The sequence below is a fragment of the Ochlerotatus camptorhynchus genome, unplaced genomic scaffold (genome assembly GCF_037179485.1).
Source record: "Ochlerotatus camptorhynchus isolate MF236.1 unplaced genomic scaffold, CSIRO-AGI_Acam_v1.1 ptg000312l, whole genome shotgun sequence".
In the NCBI taxonomy this organism is placed as follows: Eukaryota; Metazoa; Arthropoda; class Insecta; order Diptera; family Culicidae; genus Ochlerotatus; species Ochlerotatus camptorhynchus.
The window spans coordinates 2,295,550-2,316,636 of NW_027040800.1; the positions used below are offsets into that span (position 1 = coordinate 2,295,550).

Sequence of the window (21,087 nt, forward strand, 5' to 3'; positions counted from 1 at the left end):
TCAGTCGTCACTCCGAAAGGATCATCTCTGATCAAAAAAGCTCTCCAATATTCTTCTAAACATCAGAAATTCCACCTATAATAGCAGCGATCCCATGATCTTGGGTTTCTCCAGTAGAGTAGTGAGTAATATTTCAACCATGGCCCCTCCAACGGCACCCGCCGCCACAGTTTTCGATATAGAAAATATCTCCCGGTGGGACAACAATCGATTAACACCCAATTCCAGCTCCGAAGGCAACGCTACAAACCATTACCCCGTGGAATGTTCAGCCAGAGCATCAGTGGAGCCGCTGCCACTGCCGAAGCCCAAGAGGAGGATGACGATGAAGTAGCTGCTGTTTCCGGTGAGTGCGATCCTCGTTTGAACTTCATACCTATTAACGATCTACCGGACGAAACCGAAGTGAAAACCCGTCAGGAAGACGAAGCACAAATCAAGCTGACAGATTCTCTTCGTCGACTTTCTCCTGGAGACTTCCGTCGACGGCCGCAGCAAAATCTTGGTGGTGTATATCAAAAACGGGACGAATCACGACCATCCGGAAGGCCTAGCAAAAGCACCAAAAGCGAGGATGGATTTCCCCCGTCAGCAGAACGGCGCCGTGGTAATTCAGAGCTCGTTTCGCAGTTCCATAGAACGGCAGTTTATCAAGCGATGGGACGGAATTGCTTCGACAAGTATCGATTTTGAGTATTTGGTCAGGCAGATCGGGTTTTTCTACCACATCAACCAGATAAGCATTCGACCGTCGTAAGTATAAGGTTGCAACAGGTTCCTTTCACGTTCACGGTTGGTAAGAGTCGAACGAAGGTTATTAAACTGAGATGATTTAAATGTCTCCGAGTTCCGCTTTCATTGTTGTTTTATTTGACAGCAGCTTTTCGGCTTCGCATGAAGGTGCAGCTTCAAATGTTGCTGTGATGCGAAAAGTGAGAAAGCAAATGACAGCGATCTTGCTCACTGAGCCTCCAAACAACTCTGAATTTGCTCATGATTAGGAGCTGTCTTGCCCCTTGGGCCGACCTTACCCGAGCAGGAACGAATATCTCGATACCTTAAATTGGTATGGATGAGCATGACATAAGAGATAAAATACCAAAAAAAAATTCCCACAATACCAGTCTAATACCAAACTATGCAATTGCAATCCAAATATCAAATTATGTTATTTACAAAGAATTTTGCATGCTATTTTTTGGTATTATTCTTTGGTATTTTACCTCTTATCCCGAGCACGAAAGAATATCTCGATACTCAAAATTGGTACTTGGAAAAAAATCCGTTCCCGAAAACGGGAACGGACCGTGAACTAAAAATCACGGCCAGCTATCCAGAACAAAATTTCTCAAATATACACCGTGAACTATGGTTCATGGCTGTGGTTCAAGAATATGGGAACTCTTTTTTTTCCGTGTATGGATAAGCCTGACATAAAAAGTAAAATACCAAAAAAGAATACCAAAAAAATTTTCCCACACAGATAAAAATTCTGAATTTTAATTGTGATGTAAAAATTCAATCACGTTGACTTGTATTTCATTTCATGCAACCGAGCAACTTGTAAACAATGTTGTTTACAACAATGTGCTATTGCATACAATATTTGCTACATTGCATCAAATGTGTCAGAACTTTACATGATATATTATGTAAACGTATATGCGTATATGTGACGCTCCATTTATGTGCATCATATTGAACAGAAATTTACACTACTTTTTCGAACTGTGCACAATACCATTTCAATAACTAATTATGATAATGCAATACCAAAACAATAGCAGGTATTCTTTTGGTATCCAAATATCAAGTTTTGGTATTTACAAAGCATTTTGCAAGTAATTTTTTGGTATTATTCTTTGGTATTTTACCTGTTATGTCATGCTGGTCAATACCAAATTTTGTTATCAGGTCAGAATTAGGTATTCATTAGTTAATTTCACATGTTCGGGTTGTCATGCTGATCAACACCAAATTTCGGTACCAGATCAAAATTAGGTATTGATTAGTTCACAGTTCGAAAAAGAAGTGTAAATTTCTGTTCAATATGATGCACATAAATGGAGCGTCACATATCATATACGTTTACATTATATCAGGCATAACATTTGATAACGGCACAAAAGCATTTGTAAACAAACTTTCTAAGGCCCTTTACACGCGAACCAAAGTACGCCCACGCAAACCAATACCACTTTCGGAAAGGTGATAGTGGCCCCTATATGATGATGTTGTTTGTTTGCGTGGGCGTAGTTTGGTTTGCGTGTAAAGGGCTTTAGAAAGTTTGTTGACAAATGCTTTTGTGCCGTTATCAAATGTTATGCCTGATATATCATGTAAAGTTCTGACACATTTGATGCAATGTAGCAAATATTGTACAAAAGCCCATTGTTGTAAACAACATTGTTTACAAGTTGCTCGGTTGCGTGAAATGAAATACAAGTCTACGTGAATGGATGTTTACATCACAATTAAAATTAAGAATTTTCATCTGTGTACTTTCTCCTGGACATTAACCCTACATTTTCAAATTACATCAAATCGTTTTAACAAAATGCACTTTCGCATCTTAAAAGTTCATCGAACTAGATCGCTTAGCGGGCACACGGCGGGCACATTGCTTTGATTTGCCCCTTTCCGTTGAAATCGCACCTCACTCAGCCGACCTTGATGGTCAACGAACCACGCCACGCATTCACCCTTTATCTGTTTGGAATATCGTTTCCATAATTTATTTGATAGGTATTTTATTTATTTATATATTCATAATATAACAGTCTTGTTAGTGACCTCACACCGGTTCCAATATGTGCAGTGTATCCTTCCGCATGGTTTGCTTCCTCAAGAGTAAGGGAAGGAGGGGTATAATGAGCAACCAGCACTTAAGCCTTAAATCGAAGTTTAAGGCTAAAGTGCAGGATACTCATTATGCCCTACCTGTTCGCTATGCCCCGCTTCTTTCCCATATCAGAAAAAAAAAGATTCCGTTTTCAAAACAATCAGCCCCCAGAAACAGACAGCTGTCAACGATTGGTGGTCGAGCTGCATAATTTATGTTTGAAATTTTTGATATTGCTATTATCGTCTGTTCGAGTTTGCATACTGGATGATCTTTAGAAACAAATCTCCGGAATCGGAAAAATGTGCTGCTAAGCTATTTGATTCGTTGAGACAAACCAGTATCTGGTTTCTGTCAGAAGAACAACAAGCCTAGGAAGTCAGTGCGACCGGTATCATTCAAAATCAATGAGTGCAAGCTTTAGAGCACTCTCTTTCTCGTTCTACGGTCTTCTAACCTTGAACTTCGAAAAGCCGACGGCTGAAGGCCTAGGTTATAAGGTGTTTTTTTGCAATTCCTACCTGAAAAGATTAGATTCAAACCAGCCGACACGTGGAGATGGCTCACCCGACATTGATAAGATTGTTGGCAAAAGAAAAAGTCTTTAAGTAGATTAAGTTGCTTAGGTGGTTGGGTTCAAAATAAACCAATACAAAAATCAAACACAACCGTTGCCAACTGATCGACAGACGATAAGATAAATTTCGCGATATTGATGGAACTTTGACCGATACAGTTATCTTTCGCTCGTTGGCGACTGTCGCTTGGACTGAATTTCACACTCTCCAGGCTGTGGTGAACTGAGTTAGTGATATTTTGCTATCCATGCAGCTTTTTACACTGGCCGTAATTTGAATCAAAGAGACTGAATTGACTCTTTAATTTGAATGATTCACCCCTCGGATTGACATTAGACGATTATCATTGTTATGGCAGTGTGCTAGTATGCGATGATTTTGGAAAAACAGCGAAATGAAAAAAAGTTTTGTAGTTGTTGTTGTAAATTTTTAAACGGATGCCTCGAGCCTGTTTATGATCCAATAGATCCAAATCTGTCATCAGCCTCCAAGGCGGAACCTTCCCGCTACAGTTAAGATCGAATTAAATCTTCGCTAACTGTGTCTACTCTCGACATTGGCCTGGACTCCATTCAGTCAATCGAAGTCCTTACGACCCATCAAATCTCAATTCGCATACGGTTGACGATTGGGAATCACCACCTCCGTCGTTCGTTTTACCGTTTCTCCACCAAACATCTCAGTGGCGCTATTACCCCTCACCATCCATCTAACTATTAGCAACAATCAATACGAAACTAACGATTTTAAATTGGCTCACTACTTGACTAGCCTATTGGTCCCAAGCAAATCGATTAACGTACCCCATTTTAGTCAAAATTCTAGTACTACACAAAGTTTATTTTGATTCGCTATGAAAGTTTGACAGATAAAATGAGGGGTTATTGGAATTTCCTATGTTTCGAGGGGTGAATCGATTAGCTTGGGACCGAAGATAGTACCAGAGCTGAGCCAAAAAGTAGAGCTCGTTTCTTCGGGACCTACTAGTTACCTCTATGCTATTAGTCAAACAAGCACTGTTCAAAATGACCACAAGCAGGATATCGCAATCCGGTCCGGACAAACTGACGAACCGAACCAGGGATTGGGGTTAGGCCATTTCGTTTTATCGGTCTGTGAGCTACCCTGGGGTCAAATCTCGATTACTTTTCGAAGAGACGTATCAGCTTTTGTAAAAAATGCATTTGATCGTCGGTTTGGCGTAACTGGTAGCTCGCCCACGCATACTAACACCGCTATCAGGTAGGGGAAAATTTAGAATGCGTGAGCGAGCTACCAGCTACGCCAAACCGACGATCAAATGCATTGTTTACAAAAGCTGATACGTCGCTTGGAAAAAGTAATCGAGAAATATTGTTTAAATGTATCGCCCTTTGTTCGCTTCTTATCAACTGTCATTCTTCGCTGCTCACAGCGTAAATATTTACGGTTTCATGATGAAGCTCAGGTAATCATGATAGATCCTGACGCAGTAGGCCTCTTTTTTTCATTCGTGTTGTTCTCAAAGATCCAAATGTCACGATTACCCGATATTTGTCAATGATGTAAATATTTACACGTCGTGCATTGAAGAATTACAGTGGAAAATTTCCCAAGCCTCCGATTGCTATGGTGCAGCTATAATGGTAATAGTCTAATGTCAACTAGGAGTGATTCAAATTTTATGGCTAGCGTAACAATCTGGATAATAATTCTCGTTTATAGCAGTCTATGAGTGGAAAATAGCTTAGTGACGGGTGCTGAGATGAACGAGCCTCAGGCGGACATAAAGATAAATTGTAATAGCTCATTTTCAACCTTGCTGTGTTTCCGAAATGCACAACAATGTTTTGTTTCCAAGCAAATTAAATTCAGAACGAGCTTTACTAATTTAGAGCGCTTTGATTTAAAACAGTTATTGAGCAGTTTCACGCCAAATGACAAATTGAACTGACGCGAATTTCTCCGATTTGCATGAAACTTTGCAAAATTAGTTTTGAGTTGAATGGGATTGAGAACAATATTGGGAACTAGCTGACCCGGCAAACGATGTACTGCCTAGTTGTTAAATAGCAATAATAGCAATTTCAGCATTTACAGCAATTCGGCATACAATTTATAAAAATTTACAAGAACTTGTGTTTTATAAAAAAAAAACATTATTTTGGTCTGGGCAATTTTCAAGCTTGGAAGATTGTTCGGAGATACAGCAACTTAGAAAGAAATGATTAAGGTTTCTGAGGAGAATTCCTATGAGATTTTAAATGAGAATTGAAGTGGAATAATAGTTTTAATACAAGAGAAATTCTGAAAAGAATAATAACGACATTTTGACAAACATCCTGAGGGAAATCTGAACAGAATTTCAAGAAAATTCAGAGAATGTCCAAAGGAATTCTGAGATGAATTTCAAAGAATTTTAGGGATGAAGAAAGCATGTTTTGAAATGAGTTCCTATTTAAATAGGGGAATTTACGTATTCTCGGCAACCTAAGCAGCGACCTTCTTTCTATAGCCTTTTTCTCTAAGGAACGCACACATATGCAGTATTGGTTTGTTTACAATCTTTTGCTGCCAGCTGCTCTAACAATTTCAGTCGAAAGAATTGTCAAAAACTGTTTTGAAACGCTTTTACAAAGCTCCAATCTTCTCTAGTGAGAGCGAGTATTGTCGGCAACCAGTTTTTCTTCGGCAACCGTTCCATTTGAACTGCATGTAAATCTGCTGTTCTTTTATCGACAACTCGAAATCAGCTACAATTTGTAGTGCGTGTGTTGCATTTCAAGAAAACCTTGCTAGATTGCTTTTTCTAAGCGGTAAAAATATAGTCAAATTGAAGCTGAAAGCATAAAGAATCGTTTGCATGCATTCAGCGAAGTGTTTTCGTAAGAAAATCCAGTGAAAATAGTGTTTCAATTTGGGTTGCCGAAAATAGTCTGTCATGCCGAAGCCGTCATTTCCTCTATTAGAATAATTGAATAAAGGTGGTGAAAAGAACATCAGTGGCATTTTTTGGAGATCGTGAGGCAAATAGCTTGTGAATTTTAAGAATAGTTCCAAAAGAATTTAGAAGAGAGTTCAAAGAGATTTGAAAAAAAGGCTAAGGAAAATTTTTGATGATTTTTTTTTTTTAATTCTGGTCTTCAGATACTAGGAGGAATTTTGAAGAGAATTTTTATTAAAATTTTGAGTATATTTTCAAAGGAATTGCATTATCAGGTTGAAATTGAAATTGGACTCAGGTATTGAAGGGTTTCCATGGATGATCCCGGGAAATTTTAAGGGGAATTTCATGGGAATTCTGAAGAGAATTCCAAGGTACGAGAAGAATTCCAAGAGTATTTTATTGTGAGAAAAAGGAAAATTCCATGATTATATAAAAAAAAATTCCATAGTAATTATGAAACTACAAAAACTGTGGATTGATTTTGAATCGATAGTCAACTCTACACAACTCGATATTTTCTATAACTCGATGGATTCTGCGGTCCCTTCATTTTCCCAAGTATCGTACTCTCCATACGTCGATATTTCTTCAAGTCGATGCCTTCATTGGTCGATATCATATATAGTGTTATTTTGAATCTATAACTCGATATGTCAAAGGTAGAGCTTCTGAATTCTGGAATGTTGAATTTAAAATCAAAGGAACTTTAAGAACATGATAGCTGGTGGTCATATTGAGTCATACTCGACCACATCAGAACACAAGTGTTCACCCGGCTGTCGACAGAAGCAGACCGCTCTTGATGTGTGTCACGCGATCGTCTGTTAACTCGACAGCAACCATTGTGTGGTCCTCCTCATTGTTCTTCATCAGCAGTTCTTTCAGTCGATGCGTCGTCGAGTTTGGAAAGCAACCATTTCGTGATGAATGTGTGAGTGATGACCACGTTCTGCATCCATCGATGCACCCCTCGAAACATAGGAAAATCCACGAACCACTCATTTTATTTGCCAAACATTCATAGCGAATCAAAACAAACATAGTGTAGTACTAGAATTTTGACTAGAATGGGGTACGTTGATCGATTTGCTTGGGACCAATAGGCTAGTCAAGTAGTGAGCCAATTTCAAATCATTAGTATCCACCGGTTGGTACCCAACAAACAATTGAGAGCTCTTATAAAACACCTGAGTTGATCAAACGTTGAATAATAGCTTCCAGAGTTGAACAAGAATGTAGTTGTATTGCCATTTGATTAAAAGTTTTAAAAGCTGTTGGAGCACTCTTAAATGATTGTTTACGTTCGGTTTAACTATATGCTTTATAAGACCTACGATAACTTTTATAGCACCTTAGTTAAACTGATTCACAAGAGCTATACAGAACGTGGAATAAACGCATCAAAACAAACAATTGGGAGCTCTTATAAAACACCTGAGTTGATGAAATGTTGAATAATAGCTTCCAGAGTTGAACAAGAATGTAGTTGTATTGCATTTTTGGTTAGAAGCTTCAAAAGCTGCTTGGAGCACTCTTAAATGATTGTTTACGTTCAGTTAAACTGTTTGACAGGAGCCATATAGGATGTGGAATAAACGCATCAAAACAAACCATTGGGAGCTCTTTTACAACACCTAAGTTGATCAAACGTTGAATAGTAGCTTCCAGAGTTGTACAAGAATGTAGTTGTATTGCCATTTGGTTAAAAGCTTCAAAAACTGCTTGGAGCACTCTTAAATGATTGTTTACGTTCGGTTAAACTGTTTGACAGGAGCCATATAGGATGTGGAATAAACGCATCAAAACAAACCATTGGGAGCTCTTATACAACACCTGAGTTGATCAAACGTTGAATAATAGCTTCCAGAGTTAAACAAGAATGTAGTTGTATTGTATTTTTGGTTAGAAGCTTCAAAAGCTGCTTGGAGCACTCTTAAATGATTGTTTACGTTTGGTTTGACTATATGCTTTATAAGACCTACGATAACTTTTATAGCACCTTTGTTAAACTGATTGACAAGAGCTACACACCAAAAAATTCTGAATTTTACTGGCGATGTAAACATCCATGCATGCAAACATTCATACATGTAAACTTCCTTTTCACGTAAATTAGCAACTTGCAAGAAATGTTGCAAACAAAAGTGGACAGTTGCATACAATATATGGGATATTGCATGACATGTCTCATAAATTTACACGATCTGTGATCTAAATTTGTATGATATATGACGCTCCATTTATGTGCATCATAGTAACGGAAATTTACACTTCTTTTTTTTAGCTGTGTATATAGAACGTGAAATAAACGCATCAAAACAAACCATTGGGATCTCTTATACAACACCTGAGTTGATCAAACGTTGAATAATAGCTTCCAGAGTTGAAAAAGAATGTAGTTGTATTGCCATTTGGTTAAAAGCTTCAAAAGCTGCTTGGAGCACTCTTAAATGATTGTTTACGTTCGACCAACCACAATTTTGTTGCTAAAAATAGCACAAGTGATAGGCATGTTTATATAACCATAAGGCAATGATTATTCGACTGGAAGAGAAGTCACTCAAGATGAGCTTGATATACTTCTCTCATATGATCAAAATATGTATTCAAGAATAGAGCAGATGGAAACAGAAGCGGCTGGCAATCCGGGATCATGAGTTCGAATCTTGCTTCGAGAAACCCTCGGTGGAGTAGAGGTAAATTATATATAGGTGTTATTAATAAATGCAAACATTAATTTAAGACATATATCATGTAATCAACGATAACATTTCTAGATAAATTCTCTCAATTGATGATTAGAGAGATTAATTGAAAGAATATCAATCAAAGATTAAACAGATGTTTCTTACTACTTCCTCCATGATCACAGAATGTGAATTATGGCATAATTACATATTTTTTCAATGTGCACAAATAAATTAAATTAATAAAAACTGTACAAGCAATTATTTTGGCGTACCACGACAATTGTTAAACTAATTTTAATCTGTGAATATTGTGAGTACTTACACAACGGTTATTAAGGAGTCATTAAAAAGTGCTATAAACGCTTTTCACCGCTTGCTGTATAGTGATTATTTAGGTGTCATAAAAGAGTGTAACAAACGCCTCGCAGGTTCAATCTCTAATACATTTCGAAGCAGCTGTTAGGAGGTGTCTACAAACGTTGTATAAGAGCTTTCACCAAAACAATAAAGCTTGAGTTTAAATATGTATCTATAAACGTTGTATAAAAGTTGCTTCTATCCGGTTGTTAAGGAGTCATTGAAAAGTGCTATAAACTCTTTTCACCGCTTGCTGTACAATGATTATTTAGGAGTCATAAAAGAGTGCAACAAACGCCTCTCAGGTTTACTATCTACTAAATTTCAAAGCAGCTGTCAAGAAGTGTCTACAAACGTTGTATAAGAGCTTTCACCAAAATAATAAAGCTTGAGTTTAAATATGTATCTATAAACGTTATATAAAAGTTGCTTCTACTCCTATACCGCGTATACATATAATGCTGTAGTTGAACAGGTTCTCCAAACCAGTGTAAACAAGAGTTTTACAGAAGTTGTAATAAACAAATTGTACAGTTATTATTCAGCATGCAGTTGAATAAAATCACAATGGAAGCGTTTCTTCAACAAGAAATTGATTTTGGATAAACGTTTTACTGAATACGTTAGACAACACCTTTGTGTTGCAGTTGTATAGGTTCTCCAAACCAGTGTAAACAAGGGTTTTATAAAAGTTGTAGTGAACACATTGTGCAATTATTATTCAACATGCAGCTGAACAAAATCAAAACTAAAGCGTTTCTTCAACTGGAAATTGTTACTTGGGTAGTACTGAGTAGAATTCCAAGTAAACCCTGAATAGGATTCAAATAGATTTTTTTTATGAAAACTCATAGGAATTTCTGAGGCTAATTTCCAAGGAATTATGAAGAGGACTCCAAGGAAGTTCACAGAAGAATTCCAAACTGATTCTTAGAATAATATCAAAAAGTTTCATGGAGAAACAGAATACGGAACACAATTCCATGGGAATTTTTGAACAATACTTCGGGAGTAGATTAAAAGGAGCATTACAATTAAATTTGAAAATTATTCCAGAAAAATTCCAAAGGAACTTGGAAAATAATCCCAGGAGAGTTCTTAATTGAATACCAAGTAATTTTTAATGAGACATCTATGGAATTTGTTACATAACTGCAAGTGAATTCTTAGGGAAGTTTCCAAGTGAGTCATCTGAAATGAATTCATTGAAAATTCTTAGAGTAATTTCAAATGATTTCTTACTGAATTCCGAGGATGATTCCAACGAAATTTCAATGAAAATTTCAAGAGAATTGCAAATATGTTTCGGTGATTTTTTTTATAAAATTTAAAGGAGAGTTTTAAAGGAATTCCGAGAAGCATTTTAACGAAATTATGGGAGTCCTGAGCAGGAATTCCTAGGAAAATTCCATAGGAATTTCTGGAGAATACAAAGTGAATTTCCCAGAAAATTCCCAGGGGAACTCCTAGGTAGTGCTGCATAAATTATTAATAATTTGAAATGCATTGCAGATTGAATTCAAAGAGTGTTCTGCAGATGGTTTTCAAGAGGGTTATGGATTAAATTACAAGAAAGAGGCCTTAGATGAACTCTGAGGGTATGCTGAGATGATTCATGCAAATTCCTCAGAAAAAATGTACAGATTTCCAAGGGTATCAGGATGATTATAACATAGAACATAGGAAAAAAAAAGAATCACGATCCAGGATTTGGAAAAGATTAATAAATTAGTACATTTTGAGGTTTCATGTTAAGAAATTTTTTCGCTGAAAAATCTGCAATACTTAGGTAGTTTTATTTAAAAATATTCCGGACATGGAGATGTTTCCAAGATTCTGAACATCCATTTGACTGTCCTCCAAATAAAGGATGATATTTATTTGGAAATTGGCCGTAAAACATACAGGGATCAGAGGACAACAATTTAAGGATAACATGACTTGCAAATGCTTTAGATTATGTAGATTATTAATTCTATATTGAACAGCCATTCATTATGGATACACAAATTTCTTCTTGGTCGAGAAAGCTTCCTCCTCCACGAAATAGAAGATGTACGGTTTCCACGCTTTACCAATGTTCGTACCACCTCTGATAGCGATGGCTATGCTTCTCCACCTCGTTTGTCTGCTTAGAGCAGCAAATGGCGTTCGATAGAATTATTTACATCATCGTTTTGAATGATTCGCGTTAAGGGGCTGAACCAATACCAAATGAATTTCAATTTAAGATGACTATCATTCTGCAGAGAGCATAACACATTCCAACTGAAGGCCCTATCCCTTCTCATGACAATGCTCATCCTGTATTGGAGAGGAAAATCATCTGATTTCAAAACAACCGTCATACGGTTGCAGCTATCATTCGAAATGGCGATTTCGATTTGAAAGGCCTGAGGTTTCATTCGAACAGAGGACGGTGGTTTGGTACAGTGTAGGTTGGTGTGAGATCATGATCAACTTTTAACAGAAGGATGACGAATGGGATTGCATATTTTATTCATGGTGCCAACAATCACGAAAACAGTAAAACTCGAAAGAACTGCTCATGTTTACAGGAAGGAAAAATGTAATGGCCTATGTAACAATTATGCAACACCGAAAACAATCCAACTCATAATACAGGGTGCGTGACGAATTTTTGCAGTAAATGGCATATTTGAGAAAAAATACACCAGTACACGCTTCCGGAAACTGCAGTATGCACGTTTTTAAATGTTACGATCCATAGATGTCATCACTGCCTTGATTTTAGCTTTTAGCGACTTAAGTTCTATTGGTATCCCGTTGGACGACGCCCTATACAAAATAATCCAACGGATTGATATCGGGACTGCTTGGGGGCCAAATTTCTTCCTCCCAAATTTACGAAATATTTTCCGTAAGCCATTTCTGTGCTTTATTAGCAGTATGAGCAGGTGCTCCGTCTTATCACTTTCCCAAGCCTTTTTTAATATTATACACTGTTCTTTCAGACACATTTACCGACCGAATTATTTCTTTCATGCATACTCCGGCACGTAACAAAGCGACAACGGCTGACAGATTGCTCTCTTGTTTCGACATCTTTACGTTTACTCAACATTGTTTGTTTAAATCTTACACCTAACAGTATAAGCTATCCAGTGCTGCCAAATATATCTAAATCATGATGCACAAGCATGAGAAATTACTATTTGAAATTTACTGCAAAAATTCGTCACGCACCCTGTAGATTGGTGTGAAGCAGCTTTTGAAAGAAGGAAAATGAATGTGATGGTTTATTCGTAATGATAAAAATCACAAAACCCGCTAAAACACGAAAGAACTGCTCATGTTTGAAAGAAGCAAAAATACTTAAAACATTGCATTTTTATTGCTTGCTAAACATTAATTTTCAAAATATCAGGATTCACCCTCAGGCAGAACGATTCAGTCAGCATCAAAGTTGTTCACTGCCAGATAGTTTGGTTCAGAGTTGATTCGTTGGGTGGCGCTAGATTCCAAATTAAGTTCTTCTATTGATAAATCAGAATCAAGACCAGATAGAGGTTTCCTATCTTCGGTAAAGTTGGACGACACCCGTTCAGTAGCGAACAGTTTAATTGGAAATTGTCTCACAAAGTGGCGCCAGATTACAATTAAAGTTATTCCATTGATTACTCCGGATCTAGACCAGATAGAACTTTCCTGTCATCAGCAAAGTTATTCAAATGGACGAGGCCCGTTCAATAGTGAACATTTTAGATGGAAAATTAATCACAGCAGGCGGCACCAGAGATCAAATAAAGTTCTGCTAGTGATAACTCTGGGTCTAGACAAGATAGACATTTTCTAACCACCAAACCGACATGAATGATCTTAGAAGGAACATGACATCTGTCTTCATGTTCGTGGAAAACTTTTAGCTAAGCCACGAACACGTGAGCAAAATGTACGAGCTGATTCGTGTCTAATCTATTCTGGAAGAGGTTCTAGGGAAGACAATGTTAGCCTCCCACCCCGAGTTCAGATTGACGGTGAAGAAATCAAGGTCGTCGATGGGTTCGTGTATTTGGGTTCACTGGTGACCGCCGGAAATGACACCAGCAGAGAAAATCAAAGGCGTATTATGGCAGGGCATCGTGCCTACTTTGGACTCCGGAGGACGCTCCGGTCGAATAAAATTCGTCGCCGCACGAAGTTGACTGTCTACAAGACGCTGATTAGATCAGTGGTTCTCCACGAGCATAGTCCAGGTCTCGTGGCCGTAGGCGACCACCGGTCTAATCAGCGTCTTGTAGACAGTCAACTTCGTGCGGCGTCAAATTTTATTCGACCGGAGCGTCCTCCCGAGTCCAAAGTAGGCACGATTCCCTGCCATAATGCGTCTTTGAATTTCTCTGCTGGTATCATTTTCGGCGGTCACCAGTGAGCCCAGTTTCGAACGGAAGGTGTTGCGTACCATCTACGGTGGAGTGCAGATGCATAACGGAACGTGGAGGAGGCGAATGAACCACGAATTGCACTGCTGGAAGAACCATCCATCGTCCACATTGCAAAAATTAGGTGACTACGGTGGGCTGGGCACGTCGTAAGAATGCCGCACGACGATCCAGTGAAGAAGAAGAAGAGGCGCGCAGCGGGCAAAGTGGATCGACCAAGTGCAAGGCGACCTGCGGACCCTTCGCAGACTACGAGGCTGGCGAAGTGTGGCAATCGATCGAGTAGAGTGGAGACGACTTCTTCAGACAGCAGAGGACAACAAGGCCTTAGTCTGATTGGTAAGGTGAGTAAGTATTCTGGATAAATAATTGTTGTCTAGATTGGAAAATCCTCTACTATTTGCCGTTTAATTTTATCATTGTGGATGGTATTTTACCTATTCTGCCCTTTGCCTTTTGTCGTGTGTATTTGGTTGTTGTCTTGGGTTGCCATGAGTTGAAAACAATTTGAGTTTATTAACAGCTGAATTAGCAATTCTTAGCTTAACTTAGGAAGCTTAGTTTTGCCTGAATAAGTTCAATGTTTTTTGGGTGGAGCGTTTACAAAAAAATAAAATTAGATTTGCATTGTTGGATGTACAGTGCTTTCTTTTGACACTCTTTGAAAGTTCATCAACCAGCAGCAAGCAATTTGAGATTGAGATTTTGATGCAAAAAATGAGCAGTGGTAGCTCTTTGAACTTCCATGGAGAGACACAAAAATCACGTTGTATTATTTTAGTATGTCCGGTATTTCAAGAATAATTCTAGAAATGATTCTCCATTGTGGTTCTGGAGGATTCCTAGAGGGATTGCCGAATATCACTATCCACAACCAACCAATCAATCTCAGAAGACGTTCAGTGAATCACCAGAGCTAGTCTAGAGAATTCCAAGAGGGATAGCCGGATAACTAGGAACCTCAAGTGCAATTCCGTAGAAAATCAAAAGAATAATCCAAATAACTCCAAGGAAGATTCTAAAGAAGTCCAATCGAAGTTCCATAGAACGCCAACAGGAGATGAAGAACATAAAAATGAATTCCAACGAATTCCACAAGGAATTGAGGAGATAAAACTTAATTGGAATTTTGAGCATCCATAGAGAAATTTTACTCTAAGGAGGATATTTACTAGCGAACTCCCATTGTATTTATGGAGAGTCAAAAAGCAAATCTATAAAATTACAGAAAATTGGAGAATCCCACTAGATTATAAATAATCTCAAGATTGATTCCGTATAATCCTAACAGAAATTTCAGATAAGCCAAAAAGAACAGAAACGGAAACGTCGTAGTAAGATTCGTAATTAGATGATCTAATTGTGTGATTTGGTTATATGAGTAAAAAAGTTTACTTGACTCTCTCCGTAAGAAAAACAGGGGAAAGTAGATTAAACTTGTTTTATTCATATTGATTAATGAAATGATAATCTTTCTTAGAAAGCAGCATTTAAATATTGAAATAGCCTTTCGTATTCAGCAGCATGATTTCAATACTACCCACCCATCATAATTTGAAAATATGTATGATGTAATTTTGCATGATTTATGATATTCCGGATTATACCAGACCATCAAGTGCCAAACAAATACAAGTAAACGCTTTAATGAATGACATTTGAGCCTAAAATGACTATATAAAAAATAATAATGATGACTTGGAGCAAAAACCACATTCGTAATGAATAAAAATACAACTTATAACCATATATCAGGCAGAATTAAGGGTTATTTTCTGGTTTCCGAGGTTTTCCCGGTTCGCTGGCTACCTTGATCTATAAAACCGATTGCACTGAAACCGATTCAATCATCTCCGAGACAATGAAGTGAGGTAGCACACACACACACATACACACCGAAATTTTTCCGATCTTCCTCATTGAGTATTTGAATATTTGAGTGATATTAAAACCTTTCGGTACCCCATAGTAGAAGAAAGGTAAACAGGATTCGAAAACCTGCAGGTCTTTGTGAGCCTTTCTCTTGCACGAGCTGCTCCTTCGCCTTCCGATATCTTCGATCTTTCTATCAATGGTTGTATGGAATGTATGTAATTTGCTTTTCGATCGACAGTTGCTACCGAGAAGATTGACGAAATTTTAGGACGGTCTGCCATGAAACATATGAAAATGTAACTCTGATGTAGTCATCTACCACCACCCATTTCGACTAGAAACTACTTGATGGTCCATCTAAAATCACCACTGTCACATATGTATGTTCTCCCCTTGGCCAGTACGCTATCAGTGAACCGCACAGCACACACTTTATTTATTTTTGCATGATCATACTACTTTCCTCCTGCTTCCCCTTATCGCGAATTATTCAACGGCAAACATGAGATTAATCATGGTGCTCTATCTTCTAGGTTTAGGCCACCAGCTGCACACTATCACACCGAAAATGTTACTTCATCACTGCACCGACCCTGCAGATGATGGTGCACTACGCCAGCTGTTTCCACAATGCACATGATTTTACTTTTTCGATTCTAGATATGAGACATTAAACGAACATTCCATCGTGGGACAAAACAAAACCAAAATGAAAACTACACCCCACACGAAACCAGAACACAAGTTGAAGTTTTATAAATAGCACATCGAATTCCACTTACTCTTCTTGTGGCATTTTGCTCCGGTTTTTCTCGTTCTAGAACTTCCCTCGGAAAACGTTCCAATCCGGCCAAGAATCACTGCTCGACTGGAAGCTCACTCTCACTGGCAAGCACTCGCAGGCAGACCTGAGTCCCCGTGTGTCTTATCAGCTGAATGTAATTGCTTCTTCTTCTGAATAGCTTGGAGAGTAGATTCTCCGCTCCGTGTTATCAACGCAGGGTCCCCGACGACAACGACGACGACGACGACGACGCAAATGAGTGTTTGGCAAATAATCACGCACCGCACAGTATCGAAGACGACTCGTCCGCTTAAACGACGGGACTTCGACTAGCCTATACCTTCTAAGATTGCTCTCAACCCGTAGGGCAATCAAATCCCGCGCGCGCAAAGGTAGTAATTTTCTCTCGCACCGGACCTGACTGAATCGCAATCGATCAAAAAAAAAAAAAATCACACAAAACACGTGTGACGAGTGTGCACTATGTGATCAAACAGCAGAACGCGAAACTTGCAATCAAGTCGAAGAATTCCTGATTCCGTCGAACAACAAACACAGGGTGACACCAACGACGCCGTCTCCCTAATATATCTTTGCGTTTTACTCGAAACAGAAACAGTTTTAGCGGAGGCTGGAAAATTCGCGACCCCGCGTTGACCCGATTAAGCCGATAGTATCCAGTGGACTGAAGCGCCGTCGCACAAGAAGCCGTACTCTTATACACACATTCAGAACATGCATGCAGCCGAGAACGGACGACGACCACGACGACGACGACGACGACGACGATGACGGCGACGCACTCAGAACCCTGCAGGAGTCCACTTGGTGGATCTGGTTAGTGGCGGGTGCGCGATGGGGCAGGCACGACGGACGATATGCGACATGCGAATAGTAACTGCTGCAGCACCAGCCAGCAGCCAGATGGAACCATGCAAGAACAACTCCGGTTCTGCTCGTTGGCACCGTCATACAGAATGTGAAGCAGAGAATCTGCTTCACGATGCACAATGAAAGCAAAACCGGTTTGTCGCGATTCATACCATTAATGGATGTGAGAAAACGGTTTTCGAGAACAATTGCCTCCTCGAGGTACGACGCTACTGTGGCAGGAAATTGCGCCGCATGTCGTGTTTTTTTTTTGTTGATCTGCAAGATTTTGCTCTGTTTGTCTGGAAAAGGAGGAATCTGCTAAGGACTCAGATTTCACATTCCAAAACATATGGTAGCGACAAAATGTATGTTCAAATTGTTTTTGAATGGACATTTTTGCGGTCATTTTAGATTTAAATTGATTCCTTGGTGATGAGATACACAGCAAAAAAAATATTTTTAATATCACATCCAAACCTCAAATGAAATGTCCTCATTTTCAAATTTTTGATATGGTAACCCTAGTAAAGAGAGGTGATAAAACTGATTTGTACCTTCCTAAAAGTTGTCTAGCTCGCATTCTACTCTCTATATTCAACTTTCACACTGCCGTACTCTAAACGGAACTATCAACTCTATACTTTCATCTCCTCATCTATCGTATATAAATTACCACTTCAGTCTGTTATTTGAAATTAGCATCTTCAACTATGTAAATCGTTGACTTCACGCAGAAGTAATACTAAACATATAGTCAAAGTTTAATATTACATCCAAGAGGATGCACTTCAATCGTGTCGAACATATGTAAAATTATCATTAGTACAGTGCATAAATTGACATTACGCTGCTTTACTGCATTTGTTTATTTTTGTGGCCATAAAAATTACATGACATTTTCGACATGATCGAAGTGCATCCTCTTGGATGTAATATTAAACTTTGACTATATGTTTAGTATTACTTCTGCGTGAAGTCAACGATTTACATAGTTGAAGATGCTAATTTCAAATAACAAACAGACTGATGTGGTAATTTTTATACGATAGATGAGGAGATGAAAGTATAGAATTGATAGTTCCGTTTAGAGTACGGCAGTGTGAAAATTGAATATAGAGAGTAGAATGCGAGCTAGACAACTTTTAGGAAGGTACAAATCAGTTTTATCATCTCTCTTTACTAGGGTTACCATAACAAAAATTTGAAAAGGAGGACATTTCATTTGAGGTTTGGAGACTAAGGAAGACAAAGATTCCTTTTCTTAATATTAAATGAGGACAATGAGCTTTTATCAAACGTTTTAATAATATGTGCGCTATCACAAAATTCATGAATTGGAAATGTTCATAACTTTGAGTCGTTACCAATTCAATTCATCTTCTCGTTAAACTTCTGAAAAATGCATCAAACTAGCCTTCATAATTAATCATTTTGTCAAGCTTCTGCATTCATGTTCCATCAGATGTCACTGCTGTTGTTTGCGGTGACATCTACGGAAAACTACGCACAAAATGTTTTCCATTAATTGTTCACAGAGGACACTGCAGTGCAAAACAGTTAAATGAGTTAAATGATCTATATTTCTTGAATTTGTGTGGTTTACAAGTATTACTTATCAAGTGACACAGATGCGTCTTTTCAACTTTAGTTATTTTGAAATTTTAATTATTATTAATTACAGTTCCTAGTCCTATCAGGCCTGTTTAAAGAATGACCACCTTGGTGGGATTGGTTTGATTTGAATTGGAAAAAGGAGGCTACTTATAACTACTATTTACAACTACAACTAACCTACAGCTACTATATACACCTAACCTACTATATACAAGTTGCTTATCAAAGCATGTTCTGATAAATTACATTTTTCTGCAAATTTAGTCTTAATTTAGTTAATTCTTGAATCTATTTTGGCAATTCCTGCCTCTTCGTGTAAATTTTTTTTTTTTTTTTTTTTTTTTTTTTTTTTTTTTTTTTTATTATAGTCACTTTAACACTCTTGGGTCATTCGTGACTTGTCCGGGGGTGAGATTTGAACTCGTGACTTTGGCGTGAGAGGTATGGATGTTAACCACTACGCCGGGGTCGCCCCCTACGTCGTGTAAATTTGTTATTCTAGTGTCGAAAGGACGATCAAGAACCATCCTCAGCACTCTATTCTGAGCGACCTGAATTTTGTTCCTGTGAGTCTGTGCACATGATTCCCACACCGGAGCTGCGTAGAGGATCGCAGGTGCTATGATTTGTTTGTAGACGGCCAGTTTGTTTACCCTTGAGAGGCGAGATCTGCGGCAAATCAGCGGATACAGACACCTAACCAAGGCAGAACACTTGACTACTGTTTTCTCTACATGCGGACGGAAGAGGAGCTTTTCATCGAACAACATCCCGAGATAGGTTACTTCGGCGGACCACTCAACCCTTGTGCCATCCATGATTACAGTACAAGATGGAGCCGGTTTCAGTTTGGGCGATTGCCGATGTAGGAACATGATCGCTTGTGTTTTGGAGGGATTGATTTTAATTTTCCACGTGGTGGCATAATCAGCAAAGGCGTTAAGGCATCGTTGAAGTTTGTTCGTTATTTCGCGAGGCATCCTTCCTTTGACGGCTATTGCGGTATCATCTGCGAACAGGAAGAACACGCAACCGTCACCGAGGGGAGGAATGTCGGAAGTATAAATGCTGTAAAGCAAGGGGCCCAGCAGACTTCCTTGCGGAACTCCTGCTGGGATGGAAAACGTGTCGGAAAGACAACCATTCAACGATACCTTAAACGACCTTTGCTGAAGGTAGTTACGGGTGATTTTAACCAGATGTAATGGGAAGTTGAAGTTACAAAGCTTGTACACAAGTCCGTCATGCCAAACATTGTCAAACGCCTTTTCAACGTCTAACAAGGCCATGGCTGTGGACTTGGATACAGCTTTGTTACTTCGGATGTTATTCATCACCCGTACTAGCTGATGATTGGTGGAGTGCCCCTTTCTGAATCCAAACTGTTCCGGAAGGAGAATGTTATTTTCCTCGACAAACTTGAGCAAACGATTGAGAATGAGTTTCTCGAACAATTTGCTCAGCGCTGAAAGGAGGCTGATTGGTCTGTAGCTTGAAGGCAATGTTGGATCCTTACCGGGTTTGCGGATTGGTATGATTTTTGCTACTTTCCAGATGCTTGGAAAGTAGTGCAGTTCCAAACATCTGTTGAAGATTGCGGTTAGAAGAGACTGCACTTTCATGCTGAGTCTCTTCAAGATCAAGTTGAATATACCGTCAAACCCGGGAGCCTTCATGTTCTTGGTGCATTTCAGCGCTGAGCAAATTTGTTGTACTGTAATCATATCCGCCGGAAGCACGACACAAGGGGAGGCATCTAGGTTTTGAACGCTTTCCGCAACCTGATCTTCGAGCGGACTTTGGATATTCGAGCCAAGCAAATGCGATGAAGCGACATGCTCGCCGATCGCATTTGCTTTCTCCTGTGGGGTGATTAAAAGCCGATCGTCATCATTTTCGACTCTGAGAGGTGGAATGGGTTTGGGATGAGTTTTCAGGACCTTGGCTACCTTCCAGAATGGTCTGGAGCGGTCGTCCAGATTCTGGACAACACGCCCGAAACTTTCATTTCGGAGTGAGTCCATTCTGGAAGCAATCTGTCTGTTCAGATCAGCCATTTCACGTTTTTTGCCCAGATCTCCAGTCCTCTGAAACTGGCGTCTACGAACATTTCTCAGGCGAATCAAAAGTTGGGTGTGGGAATCA

At 38.9% G+C, this 21,087-nt stretch overlaps 1 protein-coding gene across 2 annotated transcripts in view; it reads right to left on the reverse strand.

The window, feature by feature from the left end:
- LOC135707431 (short-chain dehydrogenase/reductase family 16C member 6-like) overlaps nt 1-16,637 on the reverse strand; it is a 42,180-nt gene extending 25,543 nt beyond the window's left edge. The window contains exon 1 of one of the 2 annotated variants that reach the window (XM_065229259.1): nt 16,454-16,637. In XM_065229259.1, coding sequence (XP_065085331.1) covers nt 16,454-16,467 — 14 coding nt within the window. In that variant the 5' untranslated portion in view covers nt 16,468-16,637. The remainder of the gene's footprint in view (nt 1-16,453) is intronic. The other variant, XM_065229258.1, reaches the window with a different exon arrangement.
- Between the last annotated feature and the right edge of the window lie 4,450 nt (nt 16,638-21,087).